Below are 14,201 nucleotides of genomic sequence, written 5' to 3'. Positions count from 1 at the left end.
ATTTACAGAAAGTCCAATGTACAAAGGGAAACAGACGTCCAAGAGTGAGAAATACTTGTTTTCTTATTTACTTCATCTTTCGTGGCTGCATTTTTTGACTTTTCAACATTTCTTCCTTTGTTTTTTTACTTTGTGCAGTTAGTAAGAGATATTTGACCACATAACCGGTGCGCACACGCCTGCACACATCCACGCACAAGGAGGGACGACTGCTTACGGAAGATTCTTCGGTAATCATCTTCCTGTCTTCAAAAAGCTAGTGAAGTAGGCTACAGATGTGACATTATTGTAAAATAACTGTTCGATTATCTGTTCAATCTAGCTCTTACTGTATTTAGAGAATTTTTTTAATATCTTAAACTAATTTTGATTCAGCTCTTCTGAATCAGACTTTTCCCAAGTGTTTTGCAGAATCCTAGTGTTCTGGGATGCTCACAAGTGTCTGCAATCACCTTAGTTTGGGAAACAAAGCACATCATCACCACCACCCCCACCCCACCCCACCCCACCCCTGCAAATGTTTCCTCAAACCCAAAAGCTCACAGAATCCAAAAGGCTTGTGAGATTCTGGATACTCAGATGAGAAAGCAACCCTCGCCACATTGACTGTGTTTTGGTTCCCTGATAAATGATAATGAGCTGGTGCCACTCTATTCTGTCATTCATAGCTGAGGCTGGGAACAAGAATATAATGTTGACTACCACCAAGGACTATTCTACAGCCTGACAGAACACTGTAATATGGCCCAGGTTTGCAGATATCTACATGCATCAGGAAATTATTCATATTCATATTTGACACATAACCCTAAGATTTGCTAAGACCTCTATCCACTCTGAAAATTGAAAGTATAATTATCCTTCTGTTACAGTTTAATCTCCAAATAATGCAGCAACCCTTAGCCCTGCAAAAGAATTAAAGATCTCTCTCCACACCTTGGAAGCAATCTTCCTAACAGCAGGCTCCAAACAAAACTGCCCAACCACAATATTGCTCTTCTTCCTCCTCCCCGACCTCTACCATATGGGACCCCTCTACAGAACACCAAGTCCTAGTGAGGCCAGGACCCTCAAAAACTCCCACAGATATGAACACCAGACTCAAAAGGGTATGTGTGGTTGGGTGAAGGGGACGAAGCATGTAACTCTAAGTCTGTAGCCCCAGGAAGTGCTTGTGGACCAGCCCCAAGCTGGGGAGTCACATTCCCACCAGTTATGTCGGGGAGCAGCTCCACGGGGCCCACTTCGGTTGCATACTCATGGTGCAGTGGGCTGTGTGTAGTGTCTCATCTCAGTCTTACAGCAGGGCAGGGGCTGAGAATCACTACCATTGAGATTTGGGATTGAGAAAACTGAGGCGTTGAGAGTATAAATAAGTTACCCAAGTCTACATAATTAAGATCAGGCGTTCAAACCCGGGTATTACTGACTCAAAAGCCTCTCACCTAAGTTACACCGAAATGTGTTGGTCTCTTTTGTTATCAATCTTCTCAATGCTTAACTGGGAATGCTGAGAGACAATACCATGACTCACCATTGTATCTCAGTATTTTCTCCACTCTCTGAGGCAAATAAGGCACTCAGTAAATATTTACTAAATGGAAGCCTATTATTTTTAGATTTATTGTCTCATTTCCCTAGATCCTGGATATCTCAGATGATTTTGTGGCTAGCAAGCCCTCACTTACTATTAGTGCTAGTCCTAGTCACGTGGCCAAAACCCCCAGTTTTCCTCCACCGGGAGAGTTACCTCAAACCCCTCCACTCCCCTTCCCCACACCTCTCATACTGCTTGTCAGTGAAGAATGCCATATGTCTATTCTGCAAATCAAAGTCAGTAAGGTATGTGAAAACCCAAAGGGATATGTATGTACCTGCCACACAGATACACATACCATCATGAAAATCCTTCCAGGAAGCACCCCCTTTTGCTCTCGATGTGGAAAGATGTCTTCTCTGGCATTACAGATGATAGATTTGGGGCAACACGCATGAGAAGAATCCTATGTGCACTTCAATGTCTCTTCACATAATTTGTAGCAATGGATGATGACTGCTTTCACCTTCTAGTTCTTCTGGACTTCTGACTGGCTGTTCATTCCCACTTTTCTAGGCAAATTGAGGAGACTATACAGCATGATGAAAAGAGTAATGGCACATCCCATTTTAGTCCAAAGGAAATGTTGATTCTGGAGTCCCCTTATAAACTCTACTTTTTCCAGTTGCTAGTGAGATTGTTCTGAGAACGATTTTCATTCTCAAGGTGAAAATACATTCTTACCACCATATTTAAAATTTTTATTGTGAGCCAGTTAGTATATACTACCAAATATAGATATCATTTATGTAAACAGATAATTGATGTTGTGTTCAATGAAAATATTTATCTTGCTTTTAACCTGAGAGGATTAAGAAAGTTCCTGGATTCTCTTTTTTTTTTTTTAAAGATTTTATTTATTTATTTGAGAGAGAGAATGAGAGACAGAGAGCACGAGAGGGAAGAGGGCAGAGGGAGAAGCAGACCCCCTGCCGAGCAGGGAGCCCGATGCGGGACTCGATCCCGGGACTCCAGGATCATGACCTGAGCCGAAGGCAGTCGCCCAACCAACTGAGCCACCCAGGCGCCCAAGAAAGTTCCTGTATTCTGATATTGGTAATGATACTGTGAAGCATTAACAGTTTTCAGGACCTTGCGCATCATTCTGGACTACCCAACATACAGACAAATACTAGAAGACACTTAAACACATTCTATATATCAGGTTCCGGACTAAGCACTTTCAACTATAGTATCTCATTCAGTCCTCACAACATGCCTGTCAAGAAAATTTTTGCTACTATTTTCTCCATTTTAAAGATGAGGAAATGGAAGCCCGGGGCGAGAGACTGTTCTAGGTCTACACAGTTACTAAGTGAGCAAACCGGGATGTGAACTCAAGTTAGATGGATGCCAAAATCCATGCAACAGAAGAATCTCCCATATTCCATCCTGCATCTAGAAGATGTGGATATAACCTGACCTGGGAACACAGGGGTGAGATGAGGCTCTAGCTCTGGGGCTCTGGGGTTAACTGTGATTTTGCTAAGAACTTTTTTTTTTTGCTCATTCATTTATTCACCAGATATTTCTTGAGCATCTATTATATGAAGGACTGAAATTTTGCAGTTGGAATATTCTAGTATTAGCACTTGTTCTGGCCCACCTCTGAAGGATACAGGAAGCTTATACTACATTTAATGGGATTTGACCTTTTCAGAGAAAAGTTTCATGAGTTATTTTTCCAAAGTGTGGCAGATCAATAGCCCCAGTGTTTCCTATGGTTTTTTATATACAATGAGGTAAAGCAGCAATGATTTTTTTAAAGGACAGGTTTTAAATTTTCACAACCATAAAATATCTTCTCATACTCAATCACAAATATGATATTACATGACTTTCTAATTTTGAATAATAAATTACTTTGTCCCTTAAAATGAAATGCTAAGGCAATACAGTTACTGTGAAATAATAGTTGGGCCATCAACCTCTGTGTGCTTTAGTGTTTCAATTTTGAGGATGGAGATTTTGATAAAACACACATTCTTCGGTTAACGTGGAGACCATGAGCTAATCCTTGGCAAACCACACCGAGATTCTCCAATGAAACCAAGTTCCTAAGGATAAAACATTAATCTAGATAGAAAATACATGCAAGGGTCAGAGCGAAGCCTGCAGGTAGGAGACCGAGCTGACTCCTCTAATACTCAGTTGCCAAATTAGATAAAGGACAGACACATCTCTGTCATAAACCCTCTTTCAAAAGTTATGATTCACTCATAGATGTATTTCATTTGAAACTCAGGTCAGTTTCTAACAGAAGTTGTGAATTAACTTCCAACACTAAAAACATTTTACGGTCAGTGCCAGTATCTTATTTGAGGTAAGGAAGTGAGACAGGTGAACAATAGACTGAAGAAATTTCTACTTCTCTTTCTTTTCTTTTTAAATAAAAACACTGTAAACCTTACTTCCAATTGTTTTACAGCTCAATTGATAAGGTGTGTTCCTTTTTTTTTTTTTGTTCAAGAAAATTTAAAAGCAACTAATTTAAATATGCAAAATTATCTTGAGTTGTTCATACAAGTGAACTTAAAAGCCGTGCAACACAGGAAAATTAAGTAATTATGCCTCCAAGTTATTTACTGCAATTAAGCTCATTTATCATATGCAAATTAGTGCAAACTGGTCTCATTAGTTACTAAATTACTCAATATGAGCTGAACAATGTAGCACTCCAGTTTGTAATGAAAAATCCCTGTAGAGGCAAGCAGTATCAATTAAGCTAATTTGCATATGCAAATATATTCACCAACTTTCTCTTTTTCTATATTTAGTTTTACATTTTCTTACCATTCTGGATCACAGGGAGACTATAGGGTCGCTTACCTTACTCTCCTTCCTCTATCACAGCTGAAGAATACCTCTATTATTTGAAGTTATCGTATTTTATTTTAGCACTGATATCCAGCAGGATGACACTTTGCCAACAAGGGCCACCAGGAGTAAGAATATGCAACTTCCTGGAGATGATCATTTCTTTTATAAGTTCCAATAAAATAATACATAAGGGTGAAATTCCAATTCATCAATAAAATGAACAACAGACTTGAATGTTATCACTCTCTTTCAGAGAAGTCTTTTAAAAAAACACTGCCATCAAATGTAAAATGAATGCTGGATTGGCTAGGCAGCATCTTAAATAAAATAATCTGGATCTTGTACTAGTCAGTTTTGGAGCTGTTTTAGGTATTATTCCCTTTGCTTTGTCCAGATGTTTGAACTGTATTAGTCAACCTTTTATTTTTCTCTTGCCGATTCAAGGAGATGGTGAGAACAATACATTTGGCATTCTCTACCCTCAACCTCAACACTGTTTTAAGTAGCTTCCTCTGCCTATAGAGCTCATGTACTTTCTCTAAAGAATCTTTTTCTTAGTCTTCCACGATTGAATGGGTCTCAGAGACTGGAGCAGGACTGTGACTAGAAATACCTGAACAATAACAAAGATATAAAATGTCACAAGTTACGATTTGTTTTCCTTATTACATCAACTACAAATTTTTAAATACTTCTGGTAAGGAACCTGTATGTTTTTCTCTGACAATAATTCTGCAGGACCAAAGCAGTATGCAGACAAACTAGTCACGATTCCAGGACATGTCCTTAACCAATCTTCAGAATGTGATTAATAATGGAATCAGAATTGCAAGGTAAACCTTGATCTGATTTTTTCCCAAATCTGATCCCAAACAGCTTTTTTTAAACCTAGGTCCTTCTTTCACTTGAGATAGGAATCTACTCTGTATTCTGTGGCTGAGGTGTTGAGGGAAAGAAAAGCCTCATGATGAAAACCTGACATTTCATTGAGAAATGGTGCCGTCCATCTCACCCACACAAATCTCTGACTACTTTGCCTATCAAATGGAAAAATAGCTACATTTGAGTTCCCTTCCTCCCCACCATTTTAGGTAAATACATACCTTAATTAAACTGTTCTGCTAAGGCAATGGCCATATCTATATCTTCTACAAGAGGGTTGTTCTACCAATAAATTAACCTTGCAAAAACATCTCCCTCATTTTGCCGGGGAAGATAGGCAGTCTCCTAACTACTGTGCCCAGCCTTTTCTAAGTCAAACAAACTCAAGTGTTATAATCCTACAATGTTTTTGATGGTTCTCCCTTGGGCTGCCCATAGGATTCTCCTGCAGTTTGGCGCTTAAGTGTTCTAAGAGCAAAACAAAATGTCTTAATGCCCAGAAATAATGCAGGGACAATGACACAGATATAGGAGGGTTCATGCAATACAGCCAAGTGCAAACTGACACGTAGGTACCATGTTTCTGCCATTATCTCCCATTAGGGCATTTCTTAAAGCATATTCTTTTTATTCTCCTAAGACAGCTTATGATTTTTTTTAATAAAACATGTGGGTACTTATTATGATTGTATTCATCTAGCTCACAAAATGTCATTTATTTTAATATCCACAACTAGTTATGGATAAAGACCATCCTTCAATCACTTTATAAGTATGTCGTAGTTGTGAGTACTGATACATATTACACAATGTCATATACATATAGGTAGTTCACTGTAACGTGCTCACAATGAATACAAACATAAACCTTAAAAATTTTCCATATACCAGGTCTGATTTGATTGTTTTAACACCTGTAGGTGAGTACAACAGCATTGCTATGGAGTATGCAAAAACAATACTGCAATTTTATATAACAATTATGTAAGCATTATTTACAGAAAGAAAAAAAACCTAAAACCTTCCGCTAAGGGCATGCAAATAATTAAAGCACTCCATTCATAAATCTGCACCTAAGGGAAAGTCATTCCACTAATTTTATGAGTTATGAAGATGATATTTGTTACTATTTTGTGTTTCATTAACTTTGATAAGTAAAATATGAATATTCTATCTGGTCTCTAAGTTGGGAAAGTAAAAGTAAATAACACTCATAATTTTTGGTATTAAAGAAGTCATGAAGTGGGAACAACAATGCCCTAAGAGAGCTTTCAAAGCAGGAACCAGATTAGTGCTTAGTCACATATACTATATTCAGGAAAGACCCCAACATAATGACCTAAAGTTCTTGGATTTTTTTCTTAGCTTGTAGCGAAAAGCACAATGTCTAAACCTGACCCCTTGCCCTTCTGCTCCTCATCTGATTAATAAAAGTCAAAGAAGAATAAAGTGAACCAAAATGCCTTGACTCAGTCCTAATGCATACACTCCAGTCCAGCAGTTGCAAGGCTGGTATCACTTGAACCCTCAACTCTCCTGCAGAAGATACCTCCATCTTGAAATTCATGCCTGAAACAGCTACAGGTTCACTGGGGCTATGGTACTGGTCACAGTCATTCCAGAAGCCTCCATGTGACAATGTGACTGGTAGCCCCAGAGCTGCCCAGGGCACAGCCCAGCCAATGACCTTGCCTACATACACCAGTATTAGGCCATTAAATTGGAAAATGACTTTGCAACAGTTGGTTTTATATTGATAGAATCACCATTAAGTTAAATGTTCCCCATCTCAGCAGAAAAGAAGTCAAATTTTAAAGGATACGCCAATACATGGCTAATAAGATATATGTAGCAAAAACACATATTGCAGTAAACAACATGGGTGAAGCAAAAACTAACGAGTCTGTCTTCATCCCTCACCCCAAACTCTCTACACCAAGGGTTCCTTAGCCCACTCTCCCATGAAACATTACTGGGGACACAGGCAGGGAAGCATGGCACTTGGTGCTGAGAAGTCACAGGCATTTACTGAACCCCACCACTCTCCCATGAAACATCACTGGGGACACAGGCAGGGAAGCATGGCACTTGGTGCTGAGAAGTCACAGGCATTTACTGAACCCCACCCCGGTATTCAGAACTGACCTCTACCTTATCTTCCACGTCCCACATTTCCCATGCCTACCGTGTTGACTACACAGGTTTTTATCAGATATTTGCAAGTGAAGGAAGGGGAGGAGAGAGGGGAGAAAGAATTCATCCCTGTCCTCAAGAATCAACCAGATTCTACCATGAACCCTCTTGAAGGAAAATATGGAAACCATCTTATGCTTGCAGACCACTGAGATATTGCTGAATGTGGTACAGATAAGGGTCTATGGGCTCAAGAGCCCCCTGCAAGGAGGGAAGAACACTAAGAGAGCTTAGAGAAGGCTCTTCTTGTTAGTACCATTTCCCAACCCCTTCCTACGCACAATTCTAATATTTCATTTAGAGGAGTATATACACCTCTTCCCTTGCCATAACTACTGGTATTAGAATCAAATGATAAAAAATTATAATTTCAATGACAATTTCAAGATTATCTAGTACAACCATACTTGGAGGCCTGACTTCCTTGAAAGCATCCCTACCAAGGCACCTCTACTTCCCCTTAGAGACAAAGACTTTGAACATACTCCAAATGTGAACAGCCCTATTTAGTTTTCTTGAATGAAGGTGATTTTTTTTATCCCTTTCTCTCTTCCGCACTCTGAAGCCACACAGAATGTATCTAATCCTTTTTTCACATGAGGTCTTCAAATACAGAGAAAGGACATTAACATCCTTTCTAAATCCTAACTATACTAAACTTCACCAAACCCTTCATGCACTCACTCCTCGTGTGATATGATTTCTAGTTCCCACACCAGTCTGGTTATTCTATTCTAAATGACATCCAGTTGTCTATGTCTCTCTTCAAGTGTGTTGTCTAAGCTGGGTGTGACCAATCCCAGGAGCAGAAGAGCTCAGCAGCCTCCTTCTAGATCCCCAACTCTCTTAAGGACACCCACTGTTGAACTGACATTTGGAACAACCATGATATACTCTATTTACATTAAGCTTATGTTCAATTCAAACTCCTCTAAGTTTTGTGTTTTGAATTAGTTTTAAATTCTTGCAGCTCCTGGGGCACCTGGGTGGCTCAGTTGTTAAGTGTCTGCCTTCGGATCAGGTCATGATCCCAGGGTCCTGGGATCGAGCCCCGCATCAGGCTCCCTGCTCAGCAGGGAGCCTGCTTCTCCCTCTCCCACTCCCCCTGCTTGTGTTCCCTCTCTCGCTGTGTCTCTCTCTGTCAAATAAATAAATTTAAAAAAAAAAATCTTTAAAAAAAAATTCTTGCAGCTCCTAAGTCACCCTTCCTTGAGGACTCTGGACTCAAATTTCAGAATGAATTGAGAAGATAATAATCTGAGGCTACTGTTTGGACCATTTCTTTCACTGACTAAGTCTTATGCACTGACTGCTTCAGAATATAAACAGGAGTCATCCCGAATCAAGTCAGAATTTAACAATATATATACAGCATGGCTCATATAAAACTTATAAAGGAGATTCTGAACCGTGTGTACAGGAAAAAAGGAAATAAAATTTTGAGGATCTAGGAAGAAATATCCTTTCTGTATCCCTGAAACTAATCTACTGCCAAGGTAACTCAAAATGTTGTGTGCGTGATAGAATAGCAAATCCCAAGGTATCCTTCAATACACATCAGTTATATAGGAATTTAACGGATATTAATAGAGAAATGGCAAACATCAGAATAAACAAAATAAACCAAGTAAGGCTGTTCAGGGCCTTAAATTTGCAAATATGAATTGTGACATCTCAGACCTAATGAATCATCGAAACTGTCTCAAAGGGCTGTTAAAAATCATCAATTTCTGGACCTCACCCTGAAGATCCTGATTTAGTAAGAATGTGTCCTTCAAACAAGTGTCTCAGATGATTCTGCAGCTGCCAACTCATGAACCACCACAGAGAATCACTGGGATTTGACCACGGAGAATCTGATGCTAACAGTTTTTCTGGGTACATATCGTCAGGAATAACATGCTAGGTCCAATGAAAAGCATAACCAACTTTTCGAAATAAGCTGCCTAACTATGCTGAACATGTCTGCTTCTCTAATTCCATATTAAAAATGTATCTGACATATTTAAAAAGAAAAGAAAAGAAAAAACAAGCTTTGGCCATGTCAACGTATGTCCTGGAAGCATAAACAATGTAGGACAATTATCCCTGGATGTGTCCAAGTCACAGCAAAGTCTTAAGGAAAAAAATTTTTTTGAGTAAGCAAGATGTAGGATTTGGGATGAATCTTATCTAGGACTAAATGACTGCAGTTCCATCCTAGTAACCCTCACATTTACCTGCCGTGGAATTCATTGGCAGAATCAATTATGATTATTTGTCTCCTTTTACTTAAAAATATACTTTAAAATTTCATTCTGAGAACGCTTGTAATTTGGGGAAGCAAATGTTAAGATTGAAAGCGCTTATGAATACAAACTCAAGCAAAGAACAACTGAAATCTGGCAGCACGTAAAAATGTCACATTACTGTCACAACAAAGTTTTGCTCTCCCAGAAACAATATATAGCTCCAAAGACACACACGTATAGCCACTTACAAATGCAGCACACACGCAATCGTTCCGGGAGCAGCCAGCTACTATACATTGCGCATCAACTGAAGAGTGCAATTTATCTCAATTATTACAGCACAAACAATACTTGCCCTCCCTTTCCCATTAATATTCTCTCAAGGATGGCTTTCTAAAAAGAAAAAAATAAATTCATAAGAGTTTCGTAATTCCAAGATAAAACAACAGTCATGCACACAGCCGGTACCTAAAAACATTTTTAAATAAAGGCTGAACACGGAAATTTCTCCTAGTGAAACACAGGCAGGCTTCTTTCTCTCTTCGTTACCTGCAAAAGGTGACTTCCCAAATGCGCTTCAAACACCTCAATGGCCAGTGCACTGGGGCTTCTCCTTCGTTGTGCACCTGTAACTTGTTAAAGAACAAAGAAGAAGAGAGAGACAGAGAGAAGAAAACAAATTAAGCTGGAGCTCTGATTCACACCTTTAACTTACTTTCCCACTAACCACACATCACGAGATGGTTACTAGACCAAAGGGCTCTGAAAGAAACACAGCCCGGGCTTCATTTTGCTTCTGAGTTGCCTGAGCAAGAGCAGACATGAGGCTAAATTTTCAACGCAGGGTATTAACTTCTGCGAACATGAAAAATTATATCCGGACTTTTTCACTTTTCCATGCCCATTTAGACTGTGTTTCCTACACTGGAGCAAAACCATGAATGTTTACATCTCTTTAAAATAAATTAGCACACTGTTTCTCGTAAAATGTAAGAATTGTTATTTTTATTTATTTTTATTTTTTATTTTTTTTAAAGATTTTATTTATTTATTTGACAGAGAGACAGTGAGAGAGGGAACACAAGCAGGGGGAGTGGGAGAGGGAGAAGCAGGCCTCCCGCAGAGCAGGGAGCCCGATGCGGGACTCGATCCCAGGACTCTGGGATCATGACCTGAGCTGAAAGCAGTCGCTTAACCAACTGAGCCACCCAGGCGCCCAGAATTGTTATTTTTAAAGCACACATATACTGCCTGCCCACGTACACCTCCCCCACCCCCCCCGCCAAGGCCCCCAGGACTAAACCTTTCATATCTTTTAGGCTAGGAAAAAGCAAACAGGACTTTTTTTTTTATGTTCCAATGCAATAACTTTATCACAATTTAATAAGCACAACATGTCGAATAAGAGATTCTCATTAATGACTGTTTGCACTAGTGTTAAGTGTCTCAGGATGGCTGGATTTCATGTTTACTGAACACTCATGTGTAACTATTCCTACAGGACCTACAAGAAGCCCAGGTAGACTCTTGCCTAGCACATGCCTCACCAGGCAAGTGACTGTTTTCTTATCCGAATCCTCGGGTTCTCCTACTGACTTAGGATCTGTCCGTCCCTTCCTGGCAGACCCTACATGTATTGTCTGCAGGCCCCTCACTCAGGAGCCTCTGATAATCCTTAACAAAAGTGAGCTTAATGCAGGATATCTGTGGGATCCAGGATCGAGGGTCTTTCCTTTACTAATTTTCTTTTGCATGAGGTCACCATTTGCTTTCAAATCTGGTTTGGGTATTTTTCTTTTTTTTTTTTTTTTTAAAGATTTTATTTATTTATTTGAGACAGAGAGAATGAGAGAGAGAGAGCACATGAGAGGGGGGAGGGTCAGAGGGAGAAGCAGGCTCCCCGCCCAGCAGAGAGCCCGATGCGGGACTCGATCCAGGGACTCCAGGATCATGACCTGAGCCGAAGGCAGTCGCTTAACCAACTGAGCCACCCAGGCACCCCTATTTTTCCTTTTTTTTTAAAAAAAAAAAGTTTTCAAACATAAAAATCTGCTTCATGGTAACTTCTGGAAGGAAATATTTAGATCTTTTCCTTATTTCCAACAAGGAAATCCCTCAAGTTTTCCTGTTTTTCTTGAAAATTTTATTATAAAGCTCTACCTTCCTCAAACCTACACAATAAATTGAAATAAAACCGAACCCCACTTTCTTACATCTAAAAACACTTTCAGCTAGTTGACAAGAAAATTCCAGCAAAATGCTGCTGGGGTAATTCTGCTTCGTTTCCGTTACTAAGTCAGTCAGTTGGATCCCTAGCTTAGTAGGGATTATAATATAAATGTACTTATGACTATTGTGCTGTGCAGAAGTAGGCAGTTGACGCCTGCAATTGTGAGTTAGTGTCTGCAATGTCTGAAAGGCACTTTGAAAATAGCATGAGTGTTAAGTATCATTATGACTGGCAAGAAGAAATAAAACGGGCATTTTTTTCAATGGGAAAATTTATAAAATATAATTGAAGAGTGATTATTATCAAAGAATATTCCAGCTGGAAGGGATCTTAGAAATCTCTATTCTAACTTCCTCATTTGCTTCAGAAGCAAAACACACAATAATTTTAAAATAGAAAAATCAGTTTTCTATCCTAACATTAATCTTTACTATAAGTATAGACTTGAGATTTTTTAAAAATTTAATATTCAGATATAGTTAAGACACTACCGCTGTGTGTGTATGTGCACATTTCTGATTAATTTCCTATTCTAACATGCACATTACTCCCTTCAAAACTCCTTTGGCATTTTTGATAATGCAGCTGTCTTGCTGAATACTGTTTTCAGTTTCTAGAGTGTTAATTGCACATTATGGTAGCTTGGTGTGAATGATCCCACATGAATAAAATCTGCAGTCCTTTTTTTTTTTTTTTTTTTTCTTTTTTTTTAAGATTGTTGTGGGGAGCTTCTGGGAGGGAGGGGAGGGAGTTGAAAAATTTCAAAAGTGTCCACTCTCTTTTTGAGGCAGTAATTAGGATCCAGAAAGCTCCTTATTAGTAATAGTTCATCATTTGTGGGCATTTCAGGACTTCCAATTTTGAAGTTCAGAATAAACCACTGCACTTCACAGAAGAAATGGACTGGAGAATGCAGACTCTTCTATTAAAAAGCTGGATTAAGAAGAGGCCAGGAGAGCAATATCCCCCAACCTAGAGAGAACCCTAAAATATCACAGCAAATATTAGGAGCGTTTTATTTACTAGGAGGCCCAAGAGGCACGCTCCAGTAACAACAGATGGCAGCCCAACTGCCTTCTGGAAGCATAGAACATTGACTTCAGTGGGGTGCTCACAGGGGTTATTCAAGTCTGGCCACTGATGGCCTTTCTTTTCTTGCCTTTTCTTCACTTAGGGCTCAGGTTATTCTCTAAGTCAACGCTGCAAATGCATAAATAATTAGGAATTTTATTTAAAAAAATTATTCATCAGCCTGAGGATCCCACACGTCTTTATCAGCTGTTACATGCACAAGCCCCACCTGCCTAGTTACCCTTCTTTGTTCCTCAGATCCTCCAGAAACCCGGAGTGTGCATCCCAGTACCTCCTAGCATCAGAAACAAGTGTCTTGTAAGTGGTTTCATGCTATTCTATTCGATGGCATTTTTATGGCACTGGAACTTCTCTTGATTTATATGTTTTGCACTTACGCAGGTGATGTGGGGCTGTAACGACAGTTCCTAATTTTACAGCCAACATAAATATGTTAAACAGGAGCCCATTATGACCGTGGTAGAAGCCCAGCTCGGACTCCGGCACTACTGGTAACGAAGAGATGTTAAATATGCACTTCTTGTTTTGTACTTTTCGTCCTATCGCATTTGAGGAACTGAGACAATCGGCCGGTCGCTCAGGAACAATGCAGATACAGTTATTTCGCTGCTCTATGTTAATCTCATGTTGCTAATGGAGTATCATTAATGCCTAAGAAACACCAAAGAGGTGTTCCCTTCACGAAGTCCATCATTTTCAGAAAAAGAATACACTACTTATGAAGCACTCTCCGATTTGTGTGTTCTGGGAGTCAACCGTTTCTAAAACGATTCGGTAGTCCAGACAAATGTACATTTACCGATGAATGGGTCATGGTTTCAGCTCATCTACTGACATCATTTCATGTATTTGTTAGTTCGGTTAAAAGACACTACCTTTTCAAATTTAAAGAACCCACTAATCATATTATCCAAACAAAAACAAAAAACAACACGTTGCTAAATAAATGGAATCTGTAATCTCTTATCTGGGAAGAGCATGTCCCTAACTCACTGACAGTGAGACATGAGAACTGGGGAAATTGAACAGCTTATACAAACTGTTAAAAGAAAAAAAAAATCAATAATTCAACTTCAGATGTGATTCAGCATTTACTGTGTACCAACTTGAAGTTGAAAATTGCTAACTACTGCAGGTAGTTACTGTAGGTTACCTA

General features: G+C 39.3%; 1 protein-coding gene across 1 annotated transcript in view; it reads right to left on the bottom strand.

Moving 5' to 3' along the window:
* NPAS3 (neuronal PAS domain protein 3) overlaps nucleotides 1–14,201 on the bottom strand; it is a gene marked incomplete at its 5' end in the record, with an annotated part of 729,487 nt that overhangs the window by 420,791 nt on the left and 294,495 nt on the right. The window contains one exon of the mRNA XM_064571750.1: nucleotides 10,273–10,349. Within this exon, the coding sequence (XP_064427820.1) occupies nucleotides 10,273–10,349 (77 nt within the window). The remainder of the gene's footprint in view (nucleotides 1–10,272; nucleotides 10,350–14,201) is intronic.

This window comes from Mirounga angustirostris, unplaced genomic scaffold (genome assembly GCF_029215605.1).
Source record: "Mirounga angustirostris isolate CCGP_5_RB_7025 unplaced genomic scaffold, mMirAng1.0.hap1 SCAF_9, whole genome shotgun sequence".
NCBI classification, from domain to species: domain Eukaryota; kingdom Metazoa; phylum Chordata; class Mammalia; order Carnivora; family Phocidae; genus Mirounga; species Mirounga angustirostris.
Note: the sequence above shows the minus strand (reverse complement) of the source record. Positions and strands in the feature narration are given on the sequence as shown.